This window comes from Musca autumnalis, unplaced genomic scaffold (genome assembly GCF_047663935.1).
Source record: "Musca autumnalis isolate F117 unplaced genomic scaffold, ASM4766393v1 scaffold_1, whole genome shotgun sequence".
NCBI classification, from domain to species: Eukaryota; Metazoa; Arthropoda; class Insecta; order Diptera; family Muscidae; genus Musca; species Musca autumnalis.
In genome coordinates this window covers 106,512,265-106,539,542 of record NW_027411644.1, presented here as the reverse complement: position 1 = coordinate 106,539,542, position 27,278 = coordinate 106,512,265, and the positions used below count along the sequence as shown (strand labels likewise).

At 38.0% G+C, this 27,278-nt stretch overlaps 1 protein-coding gene across 2 annotated transcripts in view; it reads left to right on the top strand.

The window, feature by feature from the left end:
- Gld (Glucose dehydrogenase) overlaps positions 1–27,278 on the top strand; it is a 174,840-nt gene that overhangs the window by 111,684 nt on the left and 35,878 nt on the right. For both annotated transcript variants that reach the window (XM_073987154.1, XM_073987163.1), the window contains exons 4-5: positions 24,076–24,374; positions 24,536–24,656. In XM_073987154.1, the coding sequence (XP_073843255.1) occupies positions 24,213–24,374; positions 24,536–24,656 (283 nt within the window). In that variant the 5' untranslated portion in view covers positions 24,076–24,212. The remainder of the gene's footprint in view (positions 1–24,075; positions 24,375–24,535; positions 24,657–27,278) is intronic.

The following is a 27,278-nucleotide window of genomic DNA, read 5'->3' as shown; positions in this document are numbered from 1 at the left end:
ATCCCTTGACAAACGCTCTCCACGGAACTTCTTTGCAATGATTGTGAAAATTTCATTATCAAATATCAGAGATGTAATGTATAATACTTATGACCAAAACCAAAAAGTTATCTAGCATGACAAAGACATTTTTGTAGCAGGAAAGGAAAATTTAGTTCACACAAACTAAAATGTAATGAAACCCACTTATGCTACTACTTCCGTTGTTTAACCGCTACGTTATTGAAATTTTTACCAATTTCACACAAAAGTTTCAGTCCATTTAACCCGCTAAGTATTATCTGATCTTCACGTTGGTTTGTACGGTTCTTCTTCATCTTAAACTCAAATTTTGTTTAAAATTTTGCGGGCTATTATTTTGACCTACAGAGCCGCTACAAAATTGGTTAAAATTTTGTTTTTGGTCCATTTCATCCCCTGAACATTTCACGATCATCACCAAAAACTAATCATTTTTATACTGGCACGATCCCAATCTCCTTAAAAAATTTGTTACAATCGGTCCATAATTGCGGCCTTAAGCTTGTTTACAAGTTTTAATGGACGGACACACATCGCTAAATCGCTTTATCTCGTCGAAATATGAATTTCGGCATACCAAATAAGGGGTCTAGGACGAATATTTCGTGGTGTTACATAAACTTTTGGAGAGACAATATGTAGCATGGGATAAAAATGTGATTCTCTACACAGAACCCATTATATATTAGGCAGTAGGGCCGTTATCTTGCAAACACTTTATTGCATTAGAGGAAAGGTCAGTAGTTTTTTCCCATATGTAGGCTACTTTGCGAAATATATATGTCCTCAAGGAATTAAAATATCGACCAAAAATAAAATTTTTATATTTTTCATACAAACGTAATGGTCTATTTCACCCGCTAAAGAATATCAGATCATCATTCAAAATTGTAGGCATCTTTTTCGACCTATACTCTTACTCGGTGCAAAATTTCGTGACTATTGATGTCTAATTGCGACATCTAGCGAGTTTATTATTACACTACAAACAAATAACGGAATATATTATTCTGTAACTCTGTTATCTGTTCATGCACACCAACATAATTGTCATCAATTGAAAGGTCAAGCGTTCCACTTTCAAGTATATCTCACTTGTCCGGAATGTCGCTTCTAGGAATTAAGATATAAGCTGTTTATTAAAAATTTTCACAATTTTCACACAAAAGTTTTGGTCCATTTAACCCTCTAAATATTATCTGATCATCATCTCAGATTGCAAGCTTCTTCTTCGTCGTATACCCTTAACTTATTTAAAATTTCGCGTTGATCGGACTATTATTGCGACCTACAGAGCCGCAACAAAATTGGATAAATATTATGTTTTTGGTCCATTTGACCCGCTAAATATTTCACGATCATCACCAATAAGAATAGGGATCTATTCTGATCTGAACCCGACCTCCATACAAAATTTCGTGACGATCGGTCCATAATTGCGGCCTGGAGCGTGTTTACAATTTATAATGGACAGACGGACGGACGGACTGACGGACGGACACACATCTCAAAATCGCTTTATCTCGTCGAGATATGAAGAATGGTATACCACATTGGGGGTCTCCGACGAATATTTCGCGGTGTTACATGAATTTTTACCAAAACAAACTTATAATACCCTTTTCCACATTGTGGTATAGGGTATAATTAGATTATGATAGTTCCTACAATCGGTATTGTTAACGATTTTTACAATATTGGGGAAATTCGAAAGTTGTTTTTGTTTTCTATGTTTGGAACAAAAGATGGTATTTTTGGATTTGGATTACAATGTTTGAACAAAACAAATACATTTTTGGAACCAAAACAAATATTTTTGTTCCAACAAAAGCGAAAAATATTTTTTCTCTGCGTGTAGTTCGGTGTCTGAATTCTCTTACCATCGATCCTGACATTCAACTCAGTGCTCACTTTTGGAGTCCATGTGGTGAACAGAGTAGCCGTAGATTGAGTGAGCGTTACAAGTAAAAACGGCGTTAAGTTCGGCCAGACCGAAGTAAAATTTAACAATTAGTTTCCTTTCGTTTATGAAGAAGACTAAATACCAAATATCCGCAAGTTCGGCAAAACAATGTGGCTATCAAAATACCGAAATTCAGGAGGTACCGTTCCATGGGGGCTATATCGAATCGTCAAACTATACCTAAAAATTTCTGGCGAAAAGTTGTTAGACTCAAAGAATATTCCGATATTTTGGTAAAACCTTCAAAATACCGAAAATCAAGAGGTACGCTTCTATGGGAGATATAGGAACCAGCGGACCTATACTGATAATTCTATTCTGGAATATTTTATAACTAAATAACAAATTTCAGTCTTTCAGACTGACGTCACAACATTCACAATTACGAAAATCAGGAGTTATCGTTCTACGGGGGCTATATCGAAACGTGGACCTATGCAGACGAATTTCAGTCGGAAAGACTAAATACCACATTTCAGACATTTTGGTGGGTTGTTGTGGCCACAACCTACAAAATACCGAAAATCGAAGGGTTGGGCAGATCCCTGAAGCGGTGATTAGTGAACTCTCTGAAATTCGGCCAATTAGCTTTCCCATGATTAACGAAAGTACGGCGGGCGGTCTACCGATGGATATAATTATGGAGTGATTATCAGATCCAAGACAAACGACAGATTGTCAGGTGACGTAATTTGTCAGACCAGGTGACACGATGGTTATGTCTGGTGAACTTTGACACTGTACGCTATTTCTGGTAGGGGCATCCGAATTGACCGTGCAAAACGTAGAACAAGCAATCTGCTCAGCGAGCACTATATCCCTCTGGTCGTTTCCAAGGATCGAATGCAACAACTCATGATGAGCAATCACACGGCACAACGCACAACGGATGGACACAAAATTCTGAGTCGATCTAATCTCTTGTAACCGCTCTAGCTTCCGCAATAATTGAACTAGAACGCTATATTTTTGCATCCGAGTGTATTTTTTCCATAGACAGATCATTTTCGATGATGGGCTATATCGGCGCACGTTGTGATATATCCCCCATATAACTGTACCTCCCGATTTTCGATATTTTGAGGATTTTAGCTACAAATTTTAACAGATCTGACTGTAATTCGACATTTGAGGTTCTTATGGTTCACAACATTTCTACACCAAAAATGTTCTATATAGGTTCATGTTTTGCTATAGCCCCCATATAAATGTACCTCCCGATTTTCGATATTTTGTGGATTCTAGCTAGAATTTTTAATCGAACTAGCTGTAGTTTGACATTTGAGGTTCTCGGGGAGTCACAACACTGCTCAACCAAACCATATATGTAGGTACGGTTACCGACTTTCGGTATTTTGAGAATTTTAGCTAACTTTTTTACTGAACTACATATAATTTGGTATTTGAGAATGCCAGTGGCCACAAAACTTCTTCACAAGTAAAAATATTCTTTAATAAATCCACACCTTGAAGGGCAAAGTAAAAATATTCTTTAATAAACTATATATATAACGGTACCTCCTGATTTTCAGTATTTCGAGGACTTAAGCCACAATTTTTAACCGAACTAGTTATAATTTGACATTTTATGTTCATAGTAGTCCCAAGACATCTCCAATAAACATTGTCAGTATATGTTTAGGTATATCCCGATATAAGGGTACCTCTCGAATTTCGATATTTTGAGGGTCTTAGCTACATTTGTTGTCCGAACTATCTGTAATTTGATATTTGAGGTCTCCAGGGGTAACAAAACTTCTCCACCAAAAATTGTCAACATAGATCGATGTTTTGGTATAGCCCCCATATAATAGTACCTCCCGATTTTCGGAATTTTGATGATTTTATCTACAATTTTCAACCCAACTAGCTGTATTTTAGATTTGAGATTTCCAGTAGTCACAAAACTTCTTCACTAAAAATTGTCAATATAGGACCCTGTTTTCGTACCTCCGTACGAAAATTTTTTATTTCGTTTGTAACACATCGAAATATTCATCGGACACCCTATAAGGTATATATATTCTGGATCAGGATATAACCATGTCCGTCTGTCCGTCCGTCCGTCTGTTGAAATCAAGATGCAGCTCCCAATTTTTATGATAAAGCTTTGTAATTTGGTATAGAAGTTTCTATTACTCCTAATATGTTTGGTATTGTAAATGGTCTATATCGGTCCACGTTTTGATTTAACCCGCATATAACGGTACCACCCGATTTTCGGTATTTTTAAGGTTTTAGCTTCATTATCACAACAAAATGACTGAAATTTGGTATTTAGTCTTCGCTGGGGGTATAAAACTTTCCCCAGAATTTTGTTGGTATAGACCCAAGCCTTCATATAGCCCCCATAGAACGGTACCTCCCGATTTTCGGTATTTTGAAGGTTGTGGCCTCAATATTCCTCCGAAATGGCTACACTTTGGTACTTAGGCTTCGCTGGGGGTATAAAACATTCCCTCCGGAATTTTTTCGGTATAGGTCCACGCCTTCATATAGCCCCCATAGAACGGTACCTCCCGATTTTCGGTATTTTGAAGGTTGTGGCCTCAATATTCCTCCGAAATGGATGAAATTTGGTATTAAGTCTTCATTTGAGGTATAAAACTTTCCATATAAAATTTTTCGGTATAGGTCCACGTCTTTGTATATCCCCCATAGAACGGTAGCTCCGATTTTCGTAATTCTAAAGGTTGTGACGTCAATATCCCACCGAAATGACTGGATTTTGTTATTTAGTCTTCCAGGGGGGCTATAAAGTATTCCTGAAAGTAATTATTAGTATATGTCCACGTCTTCCTTTATCCCCCATACCTCTTAATTTTTGGTATTTTTTAGGTTTTATCCACATTATCTTACCGAAATATCGGAAATTTGTAATTAGTCTTCTTTGATTCTAAAAACTTTCCGCATGAATTTGCCGGTATAGATCGACGAAATTTGGTAATTAGTCTTCTTCATAAACGAAAACTCTAATTGTTCCATTTTACTTCAATATAACATGTGGTGGAGGGTATAACAAGTTCGGCCCGGCCAAACTTAACGCCGTTCTTACTTGTTAGGATTAAAGCTTTAACTTTTAACCGAACTACCTGTAATTTGACATTTGTGGAAATTGTGGACATACATAGGTCCACATTTTTGAATCAGGGTATTTTGAAGTTATTATCGACTTTTTTAGTGGCTGCAATTTGTGATCCCAGTGTCCAAAAGCATCTCCATCGCTTATTGTGTTTGTATCAATATTTTCCGTCTAAATTGGCTGTATTTTGAAACTTGGGTTCCCACTGATCCAAAAACGTCTGCACCAAAAATTGTGGACATATGTCCAGCTACAACAGCACCTCTCGATTTCACACCGCCTGTTTTCATGTATTTCAAAGTTTCAATATACATTTTCGGCTCAATTTTGCTGTAATTGGTCATTAGAATTCCTAGCGTTCAGAAATCTTCAGGTTGGAGAGAATAGAATGTTCGGCCAGACCGAACATAACACTTTCATACTTGTTGTTATTATTAAACCTTTCTATATCCCATTAGAAGAACTACCCTTTTCCCAGAACTTGTCGATAATGGCGGGCAAAATCATTGAGTTGCTATTTTTCACTTTCGGAAATTGTGAATGTGCATTAGTTGTTGGAGTCTTTGTCAAAGATAGTTCAACTCTGGAGTCGTAATACAGATGGGTTCAATATGACAGTTAAAAAAAAATTAACAATTGGCGGTAGTGCCTGTTGATGTCACTTCTGTGTGACACCCCATGTTAGAAATGGCTTATTAAACTTACAAACTCTTTTCATATGGAACACTTTTTGACACAGGCTGTTCCCTAGGATTAGTTACGAAATACTACCAATGTATTAGCAATAGTTATTTACAAAAATTGTAACTAAAGTGTTGTACAAATATTTCCCACAGACACATAATATTAAATCCACAAAAAACCAAACAAAAGACTTAAGACATGAACATCTTCTTTAATGAAATTGAAAGTAATTGAAAACACAGCTCATTCAATAACTGTTAGATAACTTCAAATTTGTCTCCCGCAAATTGAGGAAAAATAAATCTTTTACACCCAATGTTATTAAAAGTAAATCGTAAAAAATAATTTTTATACAAAAAGGCACAACAAATTCAATTATTCACGCTCTATTGAAAAAAACTCTTTCAGCGACCGCAATGTAACCCATTTCTTTACCAAAAAACAGATTTTCTTTTATTAACAACATTTTCATTGATAAACAACAATAAGAGCGGCAGTTGTGGGTTATCAAAAATTATTGCCCTCAAAACGAAAAAATACGAATAATACGAAAAACAACTTTGCGTGTTTTAATAAATGAACTTCCAACACCACAAAAAAGGTGATGATGAAGTTTAACGGAACAATTTGAACAATATTAGACCAATTTTTATGGTTGTTATTGCTGTTGGCTGCATTGGCTGCATTGGCATTATTGACTTTTTGGCTAATTTCTAAAATAATATATTTCGATTTTTATACCCTACACCACTATGTGGAAAGGGTATTATAAGTTTGTTTTGGGAAAAATTCATGTAACACCGCGAAATATTCGTCGGAGACCCCCAATGTGGTATACCAATCTTCATATCTCGGCGAGATAAAGCGATTTTGAGATGTGTGTCCGTCCGTCCGTCCGTGTGTCCGTCTGTCCATTATAAATTGTAATCAAACTCCAGGCCGCAATTATGGACCGATCGTCACGAAATTTGGTATGGAGGTCGGCTTCACATCAGAATAGATCGCTATTTTGATTGGTGATGATCGTGAAATATTTAGCGTGTGAAATGGACCAAAAACATAATTTTTATCATATTTTGTAGCTGCTCTGTAGGTCGCAATAATAGTCCGATCGCCTCGAAATTTTAAATAAGGTAAGAGTATATGACAAAGAAGCTTGCAAGTCGAGATGGCAATCAGATAATATTTAGAGGGTTAAATGGACCACAACTTTTGTGTGAAAATTGTGAAAAATTTTAATAAACAGCTTATATCTTTGTTCCTGAAAGACACATTCTTCCCTCGTGAGTTATATTTGGAAGACGATCTCTTGAGCTTTGCTCTGATGTCGATTACGTTGATGTACGTGATCAGATAACAGAGTTACAGCCTAATAATATTATTTTTTGTTTGTAGTGTAATTATAAACCCGCTAGAAGTCGCAATTATAGCTCAATAGTCACGAAATTTTGCACGAGGTAAGAGTTTACGTTGAAGAAAATGCCTATAATTCTGCATGATAATCTGATATTATTTAGCGGTTGACATAGACCGTTACTTTTGTATGAAAAATATACAAAATTTATTTTTGGTCCATATTTTCATTCCTGGGGGGCATATACCGGCAAAGTAGCCTACATATGGCAAAATAACTACTGATATTTCCCCTGATGCAAATTGCAATAATGTGTCTGCTAGATAACGCACCTACTGCCTGTTATATAATGTGTTTTGTGTAGAGAACCACAATTTCCTCCCATGCTACAAATTGTCTCTATCATGACAGAGAAATTTTCAGTTCAGTTGTCAAATTGGATTTTTATACAAATATTGCAACATGGGGTCGCCTCGCCACCTATTTTATACCTCAGGATTTAGGGTAAAGCGAATACAAACAAAATACGACCAAATATGTGTCTCATCGAAATATTGGTTTTAGACCCCAAGTATATTTGGTCGAAATTGGTTTCGTCCAAATATACTTGGGGTCATCTGTCTCTCTTAAGGTCTAGCTGGCTGGTGCGCACGATAATTCTCGAACGTATCTACCGATTAGAACCAAATTTTATACAACGTAATATTTTGCCCAAAATTTGTTTAAGTTCGAATATAGGCTATGTCGGTCCACACCTCCCACAAAAAAGTTCCATATTTTTTCGACAAATTGTGTGAACGATAACTGGCGAAGTGAGCAATCGATTTGCTCCAAACTTTAGATATATTATTATTCCTTCTAGATATAGATCGGATAAGACTAGATCGGTCCTTAGGATACCTCCCACACAAAATTCGGAAAAGTGAAATTTAAGGTTCCTCTCGAATCGTTTTGAATTTTTTTCAGCAGATTGTACTTGAGCCGCAAAGCCGCAAGTTAACTCTCAAGGGGATTTTCTGATTGGTCGAAACTTTACACATCGTATTATTTCATCCAGTCATGTGTGCGGTCGGAATATGGACTATATCGGTCCGTCCTTTTATTTTATTTTTTTTTTTTTTTTTTTTGAAGAAGGTTCTTTTTACGGTCCCTATTCTGGTCCCTTTGCCGGGGTAAGTCATACTTCCAAAGATAATAGTCCAGAAGTTCCAAAAACCCCTGCCGGCTCCAACTAAAATTACAAATCTGAAAAAGTAATTCTCAAATATTTCCAAAACTCAGAATTTAGCTTACTAAAATTGATTTGGTATAGCCCCATATTACGATACCTACTGATTCCACGTATTTTGAAGCAAACTCGTGTTACAAAATAAATATATTTTTAGAGGCTGAAGGTATATCACCGTTAGCGCAGCTGACTTTTACTATCTTCTTTGCTGTATAATTGAATATGAATAATTTTGGGATTTATAAATTTGTTTGCATGCAAAATTTTTGAATTTCTATTCATTGTTAGTTATTTCTACCGGTATAAAATATATTTTATTTAGATATCACAATATATGCCCATAATAAACTATTTTCGAAGCATATGTGTGCACAATTTTGGACGATAGATCTTCAATAAACTCGCAATTTTCCCAATTATCAAATATACCAAATTGCGTGGTATATATATGTTTTTATTTTAGGTGTATTCCAAAAAATGAACCTGATATTCAAAGAACCGGAGGGGAAGAAGCCTATTGATTTTGGTGTTGGTCGGATAATAATTAGGGGTCGGAATGAGCAAAAAAGTTATTTGGAGAAAAAGTCTACATTTTATTCCAAAGCAAATATCTCAGCGTATATAAGGGGTATATAAAAAGCAAAACCTGGCAATGAAAGTAGAAAATATCACCTTTGAAACGATGTAACGTAGGTTGTCATAGATGGACACATAACGAAGATATCGCAATAGTCGCTAATAGAACCCAACTTTTCATTTTTGCGATTTTAATAATAATGACGGATGTCACACCTTTGTTTGGGGACCTTCGAAAAGCAAAGTCTGACTAAGAAAGTAGAAAATCCCATCTTTAATATTATGCAAATTAGGTTGGCGTGGGTGGTCAAATAATAGAGATATCGCAATAGTCGATAATGCATACTTTTTTCCACTTTTTCTGCAATCACACTACTGGTCGGAATTTTGATCGGATCATCACGAAATTTTCTCACCGAGATAGAAGCCTATTGATGTTGGTTATGTCGAGCGTAGTCAAATATAAACCTAAATATTAATTATTTTGGTTTAGTTCGCCTCCGTAAAAGAAATGTTTTCGAGTGAAAAGATTATGCACAGGGGTAGTGGTGTAGGGTATCACATAGTCGGTCCCGTACCGACTATAGCCTTTTCTCACTAGTTTGCTGTTCATTTTGAAGTGTTAACGTTTTAACACGCTGCTGGAATAATCATACAAAAACACAGACGCACACACCGGCTCACAAATAAATGCATTTCATTATCATTAATAAGTTTTATTGTTATTGTTATTTATTCAGTGATTTTTTTGTTGTAGTTGTTTTGTTCATTTAGTTTGTTATAATGTTTATTGTTTGATTGCCTAATGCAATGTTTTTTGTTTAGAGGTCTAGGTAACGTTTTTTTTTTGTTTTTTATTTGTTTTTGTTATTATTGTTGCAATTGCAGTTATTGCAGCTACTTACCATTTTATTGGACTTTTTTACATCCCTTTGTGATTAATGATCGAAACAAATTTCTGATTTTTAACTACTTAACCTTGGAATAGAACACATTCTAAAAATAAGAAACATGATCATCTGTCAAATCGATAGCTACTTAAATTGTCAAATCTATAGTTAACTGTTTCCAGTAAACAAATTAAATATAATATTGGATAATTTGTGGTAATGATTTCGTGACATTGCATTCAATATTTTATTTTATTTTGGAATTTCCCTTTTTATTGATTTTATCATTAAAATTAAATTATATTGAAGATGATTCGATGCGGATGTGGTTAGAAAGCCATTTCACGTTTTACAAGAAAAAAAGAAAAAATTCAGTCGGGTTTGCCCACATCTTAATACCCTCAGACCAAAAACACAATAAATGATTGTGTAACTTACTTACTTAGTTGGTCCATTACAGAACATTTGTTCCATAGACCGAACTAAGAAAAGATCTCCATTCCTCTCTGTTTTCCGCTTGACTTTTTGGAATACCGCGCCTTTTCATTTCTTCATCCACTTGTATGCTGTATGCTTAGGCCTGCCGATTCTGCGTGCACCGCCATGTGGCATGTATTCATACGCCTTTTTAGCGGGTTCATCATCGCTCATTCTCATGATATGGCCTAGCCAACGCAATCGTTGCATCTCGATACGTTTAACTATATTCATGTCTTTGTATAGCTTATATAGCTCGTGGTTCATACGACGTCAATATTCACCGTCAACGCAAATCGGCCCGTAGATCTTTCGAAGAATTTTCCTCTCAAACACACCAAACACTGCCTTATCTGCTTGCGCAAGTACTCATGCTTCGGAGCCATACATTAGCACGGGTAGTATCAGCGTTTTGTATAGTGTTATTTTTGTTTGACGAGATGTGGCTTTGTTTTTAAATTGCTTACTTAAACCATAGTAGCATCTGTTGGCCAATACAATTCTTCTTATTTCCCAAATGATTTTGTTTGTTGTGTTTATGGCAGTGCCGAGGTAGACGAAGTCTTTAACTACCTCAAAACTACGAGCTCTATGGACGCTTTGCGCGTCGACACCATCAATTTGGACTTTTTGCCGTTTACCGCCAGACCCACTTTCGCAGATTCTGCTTCGACCTTCTTAAAGGTATCAGTTACTTCCTTTACTGATCGTCCCATGATGTCTATGTCATCAGCATAGGCAAGTAACATGTGGCTATTGGTGTAAATTGTGCCATTTCTTTTGAAACGAAAGGCTGTCTCCTTGTCTGAAACCTCTTTTGTTACAAAATTCTTCGGAGAGGTTCTTTCCAATTTTAACTGAGGACCTAGTATCAGTTAAAGTCATCTTACAAAGCCGGATGAGCTTTGCGGGGATACCAAATTCAGACATTGCGTGGAATACCTTTGATCGGAGGGGACTGTCGAATGCTGCTTTATAATCGACAAAAAGGTGAAATGTGTATCTTGGGTCTTCTCTAGGATTTGCCGCAGGGTAAATATCTGGTCAATGGTGGACTTGCCAGGTCTAAAGCCACATTGGTATGGTCCAATTATTTCGTTGACCATTGGCTTTAGTTGTTCGCACAATATCCCTGACACTATCTTATAGGCAATAGGGAGAAGACTTATGCCCCTATAGTTGGAGCATACATTCTTATCTCCTTTCTTGTGGACGGGACATAGGATGCTCAGGTTCCAATCGTCGGGTACGCGTTCTTCCTGCCAGATGGTGCTAACTAGCTGATGCATACACCTTATCAGCGCATCGCCTCCGGTTTTAAACAGCTCGGCTGGTAAGCCATCGGCTCCTGCTGCTTTATTATTCTTCAGCCGGTTGATTGCTGTTTTTACCTCATCTTGGCCGGGCGGTATACATTCTATACCATCTTCTGGGATTGGATCTGTGGTATCATCGTCTTCGCTACTATTGGATACCAGCAAATTGGAGAAATGTTCCTTCCATATCCTGAGCACGCTATCTGTATCTGTTACCAGATTACCTTGCTGGTCTCTACAGGAGGATGTGCCTGTACCAAAGCCATCTGTTTGATGTTTCACTCTTTGGTAGAATTTTCAGACTTCATTCTGGCTCCTGTACATCTCGATTTTTTCACACTCCCGCTTTTCCATTTCTCTCTTTTTCTTGCGGAAAAGACGTTTCTCTTCTCTCCTTTTCTCCCGATATCTCTCTCGTGCGGTACGCGTTGCTACTGATTGTAAAGTGATTGTGTAAAGCTTTGCTTTATTTTTGGTAAAAGAATAAATTTAAATTCGCTCTTTGTTGTCATTTGTATTTTATTCTTTTACCAGAAATGACCTGAAACTTTACTCAAACCTTTTATACTCTCCACCATAATATGAAGGTTACCCACGAAAAATATTAATATCTCTGTAAACAGGACCACAATGAACATCATCGGTATACATTTGCTAAGGATCCTCGAACAGACCCCAAACAGCACTTAAACACAAATGTTGAATTTTTGTGGGGGAGGTACCCTAAGGAGAGGACCGATATAGGTCATTTTAGAAGTTAAACTAAATTTGGACTCGATATTAGGAGATCCAAAGTTTGGACCAAATGGGTTGCCCTGTTCAAGAGATATCGTGCATACCATTTAAGCGACATTTTTTAATATTAGGGTGAAGCACCGGAAGTTTAGACAAAATACCTTCGGGCTGTTTTCTCAAGAAGTATGGACTTGCCCCTGAAAAAAATTTTGGGATGGAGGCAGCGAATGCAATTTACTCCAACAAAAATCAAAGAGATTCGAGATCAGGTCTTAAAGTGAACTTATCCGAAATTTTCTTTGGGAGGTACCCGAAGGAGTGGACAAATATAGTCCATATTTGAACCTGATCTAAATCTGGTAGATATATTAGGATGTGTAAAGTATGGACCACATCGGTCCGAACAATTTTTCCAAACATTTTTGAACTTTTGTGGGGGAGGTACCTGAAGGAGTGGACCGATATGACTTATCTTCGAACTTAAACTAAGTTTGGACAAAATATTACGAAGGCCAAATTTTGGGCCGAATCAAGAGTTATCTTGCGCTTCAATCACTACACACGGTGTCTTAGGGGTTTTTTGCACCTTTAAGGCTATTTTCTCAGGAAGTATGGACTTGCAGTGAATATAATTTGCTACAACAAAAATCAAAGCGATTCGAGAGCCGACATTTTGTGTGGGAGGTACCCGAAGGAGTGGACCGATTAAGTCCATATTGGAAACTTATCTAAGTCTGGTAGAAATTTCACGATGTGCAAAGTATGGACCAAATCGTTTACTCCCTTCAAGAGTTATCGTGAGCACAAATTTTCCGAACATTTTCGAACATTTGTGGGAGAGGTACCGGAAGCAATGGGCGGATACAACCCATCTTCGAAGTTAAACTAAGTTTGGACAAAATATTACGAAGGCCAAATTTTGGACAGAATCGGTTGATCCGTTCGATAGTTATCGTGCGCACCAGCCAGGCAGACAGACGGACAGACGATTTCATTATTTCGATGAGGCACAGGAAAGTGCATATACCCTCGTTAGCATAAAAGTTGAGGGTATAATAAAGCTTTATAATTTGGTACAGAAGTATCCTAGGCTGTTTGGTATTGAAAATGGACTATATCGGTTCACGATTTGATTTGATACAACGGTACGAAATTTGGCATTTAGTCTTCTTTGGGGCTACAAAACTTTCCCCATGAAATTTGTCAGTATAGGTCCACGTTTTTATATCGGCCCCTATGGAACTATAGCTCCCGATTTTTAGTATTCTGAAGGTTTTAGACACATTTTCTCACCGAAAAGGCTGAAATTTGGCAATATTTGAAATTTTGCGATAAGATTATAAGTAGGAACTTGGTCCTCAAGTCGCTTGGGGTGATGACAAAGAAACCTTGTTGACCGCTTGTCAAGCAATTGACCGGTCTGCGCTAAGCTATGCGGAGCCAGAGTGGTACACAAATGTTAGCACTACGCAACGGAAAAATATTCAAACCTGGCAGAGTGTCGACTGAGATATTCATGATCTGGAGAGAGGGAGAGGTCCAAAGGCATAAACAAGAACCTCTAGATCAACGAACTTATCAGGCAAGCTTGAAGAGAATTCATACTGTTGCAGTTGCGGAGGCAGTACAAAGGTACAATGTGAATACTTTTACTCGGAGACCATCCCCCATCCATCGCAGCAAAAGAACGCCAGCTTCCAAAGCAAACACGAGTGGCTTTAGTCCAGTTAAGATGTAGACGATGCAGTCGCCTGAATTCATTTTGGGCCCAAATTGATGCCCCGATACCCAACACATACCCTGCATGCGGATTGGGACCACACGGCTCGCTGTATTTGCTTAGCTGCCCAGCTAACCCCACTCACCTGTCTCCTGATGCTTTATGAGCGCGGCCAGTCCTTGTTGTAGAATTTTTGAATCAGGTTGCAGAGGAACCAGCATAACTGAAATAATAAACGAACGAACATATTTGCTACAACAACAATAACTCATAACTCAAATATAAATTGGATAATTTAGTTTGATTGATTTAGTTGATAAATATTAGAAATACATAGCAAATTTATAAGTTAATGATTACCAGCTAATATGTGCAGTTTACATTATAGTTGTATAATAGAGTGCTACACAAATCAAACATATTTCTTCATACATACACAAACATTTATATGAAGTATGTAAATTATGTTCAAATTGTCATTGCAAGTCAAACAAACTAATATCTGAGACTGAGTTACAGTAGCACTCTCTAACAGCATGTTTCTCATAATGTTACGACACTTTTCTTCGGATAAACTTGTTTCATTTCACTTGTAGCTTGGTTTCATGTGAAGGAAATGATAAATATGTTGCAATAGAAGAAATTTTTGTGGCATTATGGCATTTCAGTTACAAAACAAAACATAAATTGATGATTAAAATGTGTCTGACGGAGATCGAGCGGCAGCATGTCAATTAAATTGAAGTTAACTGAAAATATTTAAGACACCAGACTAGTGAAAGGTTTGAGAGTAAATAAGGTATATTTAATAAAGCATATTGGGTGCCACCGTGGTGCAATGGTATGCACACCCGCCTTGCACACTAAAGGTCGTGGGTTCGATTCCCCGGCCAGGCAACATCAAAAATTTCAACGGTGGCAAAATACCCCTCAGTAATGTTGGCGACATTTTCTGAGTATTTCAGCCATGTAAAACTTCTCTACAAGTGGTGTCTTAGGACACGCCGTTCGGACTCGGCAATAAACAGTAGGTCCCTTATCATTGAGCTAATATGAATCGGGGTGCACTCATTGGTATGAGAGAAGTCTCCCTTGTCCCGTATGGGATGTTTGTGGAACAATTATAATAAAGCATATTTCCCTCATAAGATAGAGGGTATACTAACTCAGTCATTCCATTGGTATTGCCGATCTCAGGAGGTACAAATGTTCAATCCGGAAATTTGTAAATTAAGGTTGCAAATTAAGGTTAATGTCGGTATTTTGAAGGTTTTAGCCTCACTATTACACCTGAAATTTGGTATTTAGTTAGGGGTATAAAAATTTCTCCCATAAATTTGTCATTATAAGTCCACGCCTTCGTATAGTCTCCATAGAACAGTACCTCCCGATTTTCAGTATTTTGAAGGTTGTAGCCAAAGCAATCCACCGTAATGGCTGAAATTTGATATTTAGTCTTTGTTGGAGTTAAAAGATTTTCTGAATGAAATTCATCGGTATAGGTCCACGTTTCGATACAGCCCCCATAGAACGGTACCTTCCGATTTTCGTAATACTGAAGGTTGTCACATCAATATCCCACCGAAAGACTGAAATTTGTTATTTAGTTTTCCATGGGGTTATCAAATATTACAGAAGGGAATTACCAGTATAGGTCCGCGGGTTCCTATATCCCCCATAGAAGCGTACCTCTTGATTTTCGGTATTTTGAAGGTTTTACCGAAATATCGAAAATTTGGTTTTAGTCTTCTTTGAGTCTAAAAACTTTCCGCCAGAAATGTGTAGGTATAGATCGACGTTTAGATATAGCCCCCATGGAACGGTACCTCCCGAATTTCGGTATTTTGAAGGTTAGCCACATTGTTTTACTGAACTTGCTTAAAATTTGGTATCTAGTCTTCTTCTAAACTAAATGTTCCATTTTACTTCAATACAACTCGCGGTGTAGGGTATAACAATTTCGGCCTGGCCGAACTTAACGTCGTTCTTACTTGTTATGTTTGTAACGCATCGAACTAATCATATAAAGCATATATATTCTTGATCAGGATAAAATTATAAGACGATCTAGCCATTTGTAATCACTCTAGCTTTCGCAATAATTGAGATAGAATGCACCAATTTTGCACCCGAGGATCTTTTTCCATAGGCAGGTCAATTTCGAAGATGGGCTAATAGATCCACGTTTCGGTATAGACCCCATATAACGGTACCACCCGATTTAAAGGTATTTCGAGGATTTCAGCTACATTTTTTGACCGAACTAGCTGAAATTTGACATTTGAGATTCCCAATGGCTAAGAAATTTTTCCTCTAAAATTTTTGAACATATGTAGGTCCACTTAATATTTAAGGTATTCCATGGCTTTTACCTAAATTTTCTGACCGAGTTAACTGACAGACGTTCTCTTTAACATTGTCGCAAATATATAATACTTCCTTAATTGATGCTACAAATATTTTATAATTGAATTGTAAATTTTGAAAGAAAATATTAAATCAATTAAGAAGAAGTTATACTACTACAATTTGACTTGAAACAAAAAAAAAACTGAAATTTGACATTTAATGTTCCCAATGACCAAAAAACTTATCTACAAAAATTATAAAGATAAATCCACGTCTTGGTATAGCCCCCATATAACGGTTCCTCCCGATTTAAGGTATTTTGGGAATTTTAGCTAAATTCTTTGACCTAACTAGCTATAATTAGACATTTGAGGTTCTCAGTGGTCCCGAAAATCCTCCACCAAAACTGGTCAATAGAGGTCCATGTTTTGGAATAGCCCCCATATAACGGTACCCCCCGATTTTCGGTATTTTGAGGACTTTAGCTACTAACCGAACTGGCTGTAATTTAACACATGAGGTTTTTAGTGATCACGAAACTTCTGCACCAAAAATAGTTAACATAGGTCCATGTTTTGAAATAGCCCCCATATAACGGTAACCCCCGATTTTCTGTATTTTGAGGATTTTAGCTACAGTTTTTAGCCGAAATTACACCTACTTTGACACTTGAGAATTTCAGCGGTCACGAAACTTCTTCACGACTTTTCGGTCGAACGGACTTTTTGATTCATTCCTCGACTCATATGTGCGGATATAGTGAATTATAATGCTGTATTTGTACCGTACATTTTCCACAATCCATGTTATTGTTTGGCAACAGAGAATCCGTTCTCATATCGGGAAGAATTAGTGTCTGAAGAATCTTCGTTACAGAATTAAATTGCACCCTGCCAAACCTAGCTAACGATTGATTATGGAAAAATTTTAGATTTTATGCTCTGGATTCCTTGTGGACTAAAAGCTTTCAACGAGTTTGGGTTTCAGATAATTTCTACAACATCTCCCATCATAATCTTGGTGCTACCTCGTTGGTTGGAAGGACTCATATATGATATAGCACATTCCTTTTCGCCCGGTCACTCTCGAGGTGCTCTATAACTGGCGGTTGAAATATCATGCTTACCTCTTCGGATCTGCTATAAGACCCCGTACATGCACATGTCTTTGTCTTGTCTAACATATGTATTTATCCGTCTGTTCTCGTCCGTTGGCTTCAAGAAAAAATTCCCAAACTCTTGGACTCTCAGGATTACAACGAGGAATCTCATCAACGCCATTTTCTAGTCACATCATTAGTGTTATTTCGGGTTCTGAAACACTAGTAAATTTCGCCATTGGGTGTCTCTAAAAATAGATGTCCACATTGATGCTGCGTAATTCAATATGGAGCTTGTATGTCGCTGTTAGTGTATGTTTGTCCTTACCCCAGGAACCTAGTTAACGCTTTCAGGATTTTGTTCTTCGATTGGACTTTCCTTCTTTGTATATGCCGCATATATAAAATTAAATTAAGGAGATTATCGCACACAACACTTAAGATCCACGGGAGATCGTTATTGTACTTAATTGGATTATATTGCCCAGTTCTGTCCACAATTTACATGTTCAGGGAGTAAAAAGTTTGGATATTGATTAAAATCGAGTGATCCATCGTATCTAATACATTTGAAAGGTCTACGACAGCGATCGCAATGTGCACTGGCTGTCGAATCAGGTTGAGGCCATTCGAAATTTAAATATAAATGTCATTTAAATCCGTCGTAGTGCTATCTGCTTTCCTAAATCCATGTTGTTGGCTCGCCAGATGTATATGGTCGAGACAGGTTAGGAAACATCAGTACTTCCAGACCTTTGACAGACAATTGACGTCAGTATGGAGATTGGGCGGTAGCTTTCTCCTGCATTAGCCGGTTTATGAAGCGGATTTTTGAAGCGGAATAACTCTCGCAGCTTTCCAAACATCTAGTACAATTATTTTTTTAATCTAGAGTGTTAGAAGTTGTGAGAGATATTCTAATGCTACTAGGCGGAGGTGTTTTAGCATCACCATGGATATGCCGTCCATGAGCTTTCAGTGGTGTTTCATTGGAAATTGCGTCTTCTAATTCACTGTGTGCGAAGAAACATGGTCTCTTTTCGCGCTAGAGTTTGATTTGTTCGTAATGCTGGTTCGGCTTAATGGACATTATTTTGAAGTTCATGCTGAGGTACACAATTTCAGTCGGGTTTTGCTGTCGTTATGGCTCGACTCGGAAGCTGCTGTGTTGGTATCGGCTCTGAAATATTCGCATTGATATTATCACGGAGATAATAGAATGGCTTACACACGAAAATTATTTTGAAGTTCATACTGATGTACACATTGTCTGTCGGTTTTTGCTGTCGTTATTGCTCGACTCAGAAGCTCCTGCGTTGGTATTAGCTCTGAAGTGTTCGAATTGATATTTTCTCGGAGGTAATTGAATGGTTTACACACGGCTCGGAAATAATTGCATTGATGTTGTCTCAAAAGTATTCGGGTTGGTGTGGCCGGAGTTAGTCGGCTCGCAAGTACTCCAGTTGCTGTCGGGATAAAGTTCGATTAGTAGGAGCGGACAGGCAGGAGCTTGCTAAGCGCTGTGAACTTTCCAAGAGCGTACTATGCGCAGGGAGCTAGGTAAGAGCGGTGAGCGTACTAAGCGCTGAGAACTTTTTAGAGCTTGAATCGTGTCATTTACAGGAAGCTTGCTAAGATCGTGAAAGGTGTTAGGCGCAGGAAGCTTGTTTGATGCATAAAGAGTACTAAGCGCAGGATTCTTGCTAAGAACCACCCTAAGCTCAGGATCCGAGACTTAACAAACGAGTACCAGTTACCGAGACGATATGAAGCGTCTAAGATACAAGCTTTCGCATTGTTCAGAAAATTACAGCGGTCAAAAATTTTGATGTCAATCATAGAGAGTTGGTCTGAGGTATCCATTATATATATGTATGTTCCCATACACATCCCTGAAGGGACAAAGGAGACTTCTCTCATATCAATGAGTGCACGCCGATTCATATTAGCCCAATTATGTGGGACCTACTTTTTATCGCCGAGTCCGAACGGCGTGTCTTATAATTAGACAGCGGAATTTTATGCAACCCCTATTTTTGGTCCGATTCATGTCAAATTTTGAGACTAGGCATATTTTTGGCTTCTGATTACATTGCAATCGAAACATATGACATATGCAAAATGCATAAATTTTTGCATATGCAAAATTTATGCATTTTACATATTTTCTTATGCAACAAATATTTCAATAATAGGTACAAACATGTTTGTGTGTACAATTTTTCTGTTTAAAATTCTCTTCAGACAAGTCAATAAAATAGAGAAATGTATAACCACAGGCACAACCTTCAAAATACCGGAAATCTGGAGGTACAGTTCTATGGGGGCTACATGAAGACGTGGACCTATACCGACAAAATTCAGGTGGAATGTTTTATATCCACATCGAAGACAAAATGCCAAATTTCAGTTATTTCGGTGTGATATTGAGGCCACAACCTTCAAAATACCGAAAATCGGAAGGTACCATTCTATGGGGGCTATATGAAGACGTGGACCTATACCAATAAATTTCAGGTGGAAAGTTTTATACCCCCAACGAAGACTAAGTACCAAATTTCAGCCATTTCGGAGGGATATTGAGGGCACAGACTTCAAAATACCACAACTCCGGAGATACCGTTCTATGGGGGCTATATGAATACATGGATCTATGCCGACAAATTTCAGGTGGAAAGTTTTGTACCCACAGCGAAGACAAAATGCAAAATTTCAGTCATTTCGGTATGATATTGAGGCCACAACCTTCAAAATACCGAAAATCGGGAGGTACCATTCTATGGGGGCTATATGAAGACGTGGACCGATATCGAGAAATTTCAGGTGGAAAGTTTTATACCTCCAACGAAGACTAAATACCAATTTTCAGTCATTTCGGTGGGATATTGAGGCTACAACTTTCAAAATACCGAATATCGGTAGGTACCGTTCTATGGGGGCTATATGAAGACGTGGACCTATACCAATAAATTTCAGGTGGAAAGTTTTATACCCCCAACGAAGACTAAGTACCAAATTTCAGCCATTTCGGAGGGATATTGAGGGCACAGCCTTCCAAATACCACAACTCCGGAGATACCGTTCTATGGGGGCTATATGAATACATGGATCTATGCCGACAAATTTCAGGTGGAAAGTTTTGTACCCACAGCGAAGACAAAATGCAAAATTTCAGTCATTTCGGTATGATATTGAGGCGACAACCTTCAAAATACCGAAAATCGGGAGGTACCATTCTATGGGGGCTATATGAAGACGTGGACCTATATCGAGAAATTTCAGGTGGAAAGTTTTATACCTCCAACGAAGACTAAATACCAATTTTCAGTCATTTCGGTGGGATATTGAGGCTACAACTTTCAAAATACCGAATATCGGTAGGTACCGTTCTATGGGGGCTATATGAAGACGTGGACCTATGCCGACAGATTTCAGTTGTAAAGTTGCATACCCCTAACGAAGACTTAATACAAAATTTCCGCCATTTTGGTGGGATATTTAGACCACAAATCCTTGAATATATTTTTGCATATGCTAATTTTATGCAGACATGTACAAATATGTCAAAATATGCACGACATGCAGAATATGCAAAATATGCAAAAATTTCTGGGCCTAATTCGTTTTATTTCGTAATAAAACGAGTTTCTGTCTAATCAGATTTTCTCTACGACCATCCTAACCATATATGCATTTGCATAGGATTCCGCTGTCTACTTATAATACCACTTATAGAGAAGTTGTACATGGCTGGAATACTCAGAAAATGTCGCCTATATTAAGCTGAGGGGTATTTTGCCCGGCCTGGGAATCGAACCCGGGCATATAAAGTGCAAAGCGGACCAGCATTGTGCCACGTTGGCTCCCCATTAGTCGATTTTAGAAGGTTTTGGGTGGTTGAGGAGACAGTGGTCGTGGATTTGGAAGGCTTTTAAGCAGCTGAAGGTTTGCGAGTGGTTCGAGTGGACATTAGCAATCGATTTTGAGGGACAGTATTTGTGGATTTTAAAAGATGTGTTTGTGGTTCGATTGGTCATTAGTCGTGGGGTTTAAACGATTTTTCGGCGGCTCAAGGGGACATTAGTCGTGGATTTTGAAAGGTTTATGGGTGGCTCTGGTGGACATTAATCGTGAATTTTGAAAGGGCTGTGGATGGCTCGAGATATCATTCATCATCGATTTTGACATGTTTTTGGATGGGTCGAGGAGATGATAATAATCGATTTTGAAAGGTTTTTGTGTGGATAGAGAGGCGGCTCGAGGGAACTAAAGCCGGAGATTTTGAAAGGTTTTTGGGTAATTGGAGAGGACAGTAATCTGTGGATCATCACTTTTGATAGGTTTTTGGATGGGTTGAGGTGAAAATAATCATCGATTTTGAACAAAGGACGGGTTTTTTAAAACTTTTTGGGATGGGCGAGGAGACAGTAGTCGTGAATCTGAAAGGCTTTTGAGTAGATGAAGGTTTGTGAGCGAGTCGAGCGGACATTAGCAATTTTGGGCATTTATCGATTTTGAGGTTTGTTGGTGACCCGAAGGGACAGTAGTTGTGGATTTTAAAAGATATGTTGATGGTTCGATTGGACATTAGTCGTGGGGCTTAAATGATTGAAAGGTTTCTGAATGGTTCGAGGGGACATTTATCGTGGATCTTGAAATAATTTTGGATGGCAGGAAGGGACAATTATAGTGGAATTTGAAAGGTTTTGGGTGGCTCGAGGTAGCATTAGTGGTGTCAAGCCACGTCAATCATTAGACCGGATCCCACAAAGGCGATATGGCAATCATCCCTTATCCTCGTAACTGCGTCTTCGTTTGCGTGAAAGTATAAAGCTATCAGTTTAAACTGTGAGCGCTGTATATCTCTGGTCAAAAGAAGCCCTAGAAGTAGTTGGTTATTGCCCTCCAAAAAAAGCGAAATCAGGCATTTAAAGTATGCCAGGACTATTCATCGCGATATACTCGTATACACATTAAGCACTTCTACCATGTCAGTTCCACACTTTTCTACTACCCCCATACAATTCATGTATCAGTTATCAGTGAAGAGAGTCTAGCTAAAGTGAGGACAGTCTGTTCAGGACTGATTTTCATTCTTCTGTAATGCATTGTAACCATCAAAACGTTGCGAGCTACAGGTATCGGTGAGATTAGTTCCCCAGATCACAGCCACCTTGATGTTTTTATTAATCAGAAAAGTACACAATTGCAGGAATGATGCATTTCCAAAGCGTTAAACAACACCGTTAGATGTAAGCTACTATGTTTGTTGCTGTTGAACAGGCTCCGCGATGTCTCATATTCTGACGTCATTGAACCAGACGATAAAACTGGAAACAATTTTAGATGAGTGCATTATAACACCTATATCTGCACTCTGGAAATAGGGTCATAGAGGAGATGCTTCTAATACGAATCCACTATAATTTAGCGATTTTGGCAATGTGGTGAATTCGGATCTGGCAATTGAGACAGATTAATGGCCTGGGGTTATTTTCTACCCTGACACAGATCAAGGGCATTCTGGGAGCAGGTATTCTGCTATACAAGGAAAATTCCTCCGATCAATCCGATGCATAGAATATATACCATGTCAAAATGGGTTGTACAGAAAATAACGGATTCAGGGCATGCGGATAAAATAAAGAAATTTTGAAACACTTTAGTTGTATTCCTTTACTTACCTGAGGTTACCATTTTTACCATTTTTAACCTGCAAAGCATCCCTAAACCCCAAAAAGTGTTAAACTGGAAGCAATTTTTAAGAGAGTGAGAGAGGAGAGATAACAAAAATGCCTTTCTCTTCTACCACAGGCTACCAGACAAATTTCTTCAGGTAAAAAATTGTAGAACAGATGTTTCGACATTTGTTTGACGATTATTTGACAATGAAGAAAAAATGAACAAAAACAGAAGAAAAAGGCGAACGTTGAAAAAACAAAATTTAAAACTGTGAAATAAAATAAGAAAATTGAATTTGTATGTTTCTTTTTTAACATAGCTACCAGATCTACCATTTTTTTACTTTTCTGGTAAAACTGTTCATAAGAGAGCATTTTTTACAGTTTTCTCCTTTACCACTTTTACCATTAAAAAAGTAAAGGAACAAAGCTTTTCTCTGTCATTCCCAACTTGACAAACCTCAGAACAAAGAAACGACACAATTCAGGAACTTAACCAAATCAGGGCACAGAAATTAAAAAAATGTTAAGGGATTTTGTAAAGGCCACAGAATTTCCAAAGATAAATTAATACAAAATTTTAATATAACCTCCTCCAGAAAAAAGTAGTAGCGCACAACAGGCCTACCCTGGCTTAAGTTTATGTCCGTATGGAGGACAAGTGGCGATTATTCATCGCCACTCTTTTCAACCTAATCTATAACACGCATTTAAACCCAAACTATTTAAACATTGACCTCAGCCATCCTACGATTCTTATTAGAATCTCCACGAAAATGCAGATCCTTGTGACATATAGGACACAATATACTAAACATCGTGAAAAACAACAACAACAATATTAACAACATAATTACAATAATTTTTATGTATTAATTTTTGTTTAAATTTTTATTACAGCAACCGTTAGGTGTTAACCTCAAAAATCTACAACAGCAACAAAAAAAAAACATATAACCGACCGACCACTCACTCTACTGACAGAGTTTTTTTTTTTCAAATTGAAAACGAAAGGTAACTTTTGAGGTTGAATAAAAATGGCCAGCAATTCGTGTGATTGTCTGGTGGGGGTGCCTACCGGACCTACATTGGCAGCAACATGCGGTGGCAGTGCTTTTATGTTATTTATGGGATTGCTGGAGGTCTTTGTGCGGTCGCAATGTGATCTTGAGGATCCTTGTGGTCGAGCTAGTTCAAGGGTAAGTGAAAAAAGAGAAAAAACAAAAACACCTGAAACAATTGGAGTAGTGGGAGAAGTCATGTGCTTTTTTCTCCCATGCCTCTCAAACTACACCTTCATTTATGTATTCATTTCAATAATTATCAATTTTTCCTTTTATCTCTTCTCCCATGCTTACAGTTTCGCTCCGAACCCGATTATGAATATGATTTCGTTGTGATTGGTGGCGGCTCAGCCGGTTCTGTGGTTGCCTCACGTTTATCCGAAGTAGCCCAATGGAAGGTGCTGTTAATTGAAGCCGGTAAGTGTGTATGGTTTTTCTTTTTCTGTTTCCCAGTTAGTTTTTTTTCTGCTCATACGCAGTGGGTATTTTCCGAATATGACACTAATGATGGCCAGACGAAATCCAGCAGAAAAAAACAGTTTGCAACAAGACTGGTTTTTTCGTTGTTAGTGCTATCAGATTTTTTTCTACAAATTTATGTGTTACCACATAAAAACATGTGAGTTAAATTGTTTTTGCAACAACAACATAAACAACACAAAAATTAACCGCAATTGCGGTCTCTAACGCATTGAACAGTGGTGTTTGGGGAAAATTTGTTCGATGGGTTATCTTTTAAAATTTAATTTTTTCCAATTTTTTAGAAATGTTTTTTTAGGGTTTATCAAATCTGTGCTAACATTATACAAGGAATTCAGACACACATTGTGTTGGAAAGATGACAATTTCAAGTCTCCGACAAGACAACATCATATTTTTCAATGTGGATTAAAGCCACGACAATAGGAAGATCCCATATCATTGACCTAAAAGAAAATGATCAGGCTACACTCTCTGATATGAGGGAACTAGCTATCCTTTCTGAACTGATCTCCGTATACAGATTTTTAATTTTAACAGTTTAGATGCGGGGATTTTTAAGAATGGGCCATCAGAACATACCCTTTGTGGTAGCTGGTGTAAAGATGAACTTGCCTTGGCACGACTAATATCATCCGAGCCACACAAAAACCTTTCAAAATAGACGACCAATGTCCACTAGAGTCACTCGAAATACTTTTAAAATCTATAATTATTTTCCCCTTGTGCAACCCAAAAGTCTTTAAAAGGTTATTGACCCCTTAAGCCACCCGAAAACCCTTAAAACTCCACGACTTGCACAAATTATCGACTCTGAAAGGATATTGTGTGGTTTGAGGGGATATTGTTGATATTGAAAGCAAATGTTCAATCGAGCCACCCAAAATCCTTTCAAAATCGATGATTATCGTCTCCTCGAGACGAGATTTAACACCCTTTCCTCTCGAACCACCACGAATTCTTTCAAAATCGATTTTTATTGTCCTCTCGAACCTTTTAATATCCAAGACAATTGTCCCCTTGAATCAGTCAAAAATCGTTCAATATTGCTGATTATTTTCCCATCGATCCACCACAAACCTTTCAACTTTCTACCGATGATTTTTGTACCACCCCGGTACGAAAGAGCCCGCTGCCGTGGGATTGAACATTTCCTTGACTGGCAATGCTTATAGTTGTTCTTCGGGTCTGTCCCTCAGAATTCAATTTACGAGCTGTTCGAGAATCATTTTAGATGTTTTACCGATGATAATACTTGTGATCCTGATTACAGTTACATATATATTTTTTGTTGGCAAGTGCATGCTTCCCGACATAATGTCTCGATAGTTCTAAAACCCCTGCCGGTATTAACTAAAATGATTGATGAGCACGGTAACTTAGAATTGAGTATCCGAAACTTTGCAAATCGTAATATTGTTTCTCAGCGTACCTCAAATTCCAAGAAGGTTTACATCGTACAACTGCTTCGGGTACCTTCCCCACAAAAGTTCACAAATTTCGAAATTTAAGGGCTGTTTGTGGATTGTAATTTATATTTTCAACGAAGGTTGTCCTAGTGGTCCGTATTAAAGTTATATATTTTTTTGTGGACAAGTCCATGCTTCCCTACTTAATGCCCCATAAATTCTTAAACAACCTACTATGACCGAATAAAATGACATGAAAGGAATTTATAAATCTCCAACTTCCTATCTGAGGACCGAAGTTCTGGTATACGACAAACTTCAGTTACTCCATCAAAGTAGAAGGCACATACACTGAAGTTATTGTCACCGTTATCATGGGACCGCAGCAACAGGTACGGCCGACAGATTACTGCCTTCACCAAGTGAGCCAATACCATTAACTGTTTACATAAGAAAAGCAACCGATTAGTTCCTTATTCTTGCAGTTAATCGCCTTGAATCCTTTGTACAGGACTGACCCGTACGTTCTTGTCTTCCGATTGATTAGCTACCAATGACTATCACTGATACATCCATTGCGATAAGTCGTGTCAATTATCGCAACCCTGAGATCATTCGGGACCAACCGAGCAAGGTTCGGACTAACCTTGCTTGCCTTCCCATACGTACAGGGTTCCTACGAATATTCACCGAATGAAGGGATTTTTGGCTCTTCAGTAGTGATTCTCTCACTATATGGACCGGTGATGACTTCTTCGCGACAGGCAGATGTTCATCAGACGACCTCACCCTCTTCACGACCATTATTCGTAGTTTCGGGTCGGTCGACTGTGGACTAGCAGCCTTCGAAGTGGTCGAGGCTGTCACAGACCCATCACCTTTGTCCCACCTCCATCACTCTGGTATGGGGTTTGAACGTGATGCACCTGAAGAGGCCAGATGCAGATGCACTCTTCGCCTTTTTCACAGTGTTCTTGGGAGACGGTAACTTAGCCCCCTTTGATTGAAGACTTATCATTTGCATTGAGACCAGGATCTAAAGGTTTCAACACCTTCTCAACCACCAGAGTTATCACCTTTGGATTAAGAAACGGCCTTGACACTTTATCAGCCTTCCTAGGTTGAGGATTTGACAAATCGTACTGTCACC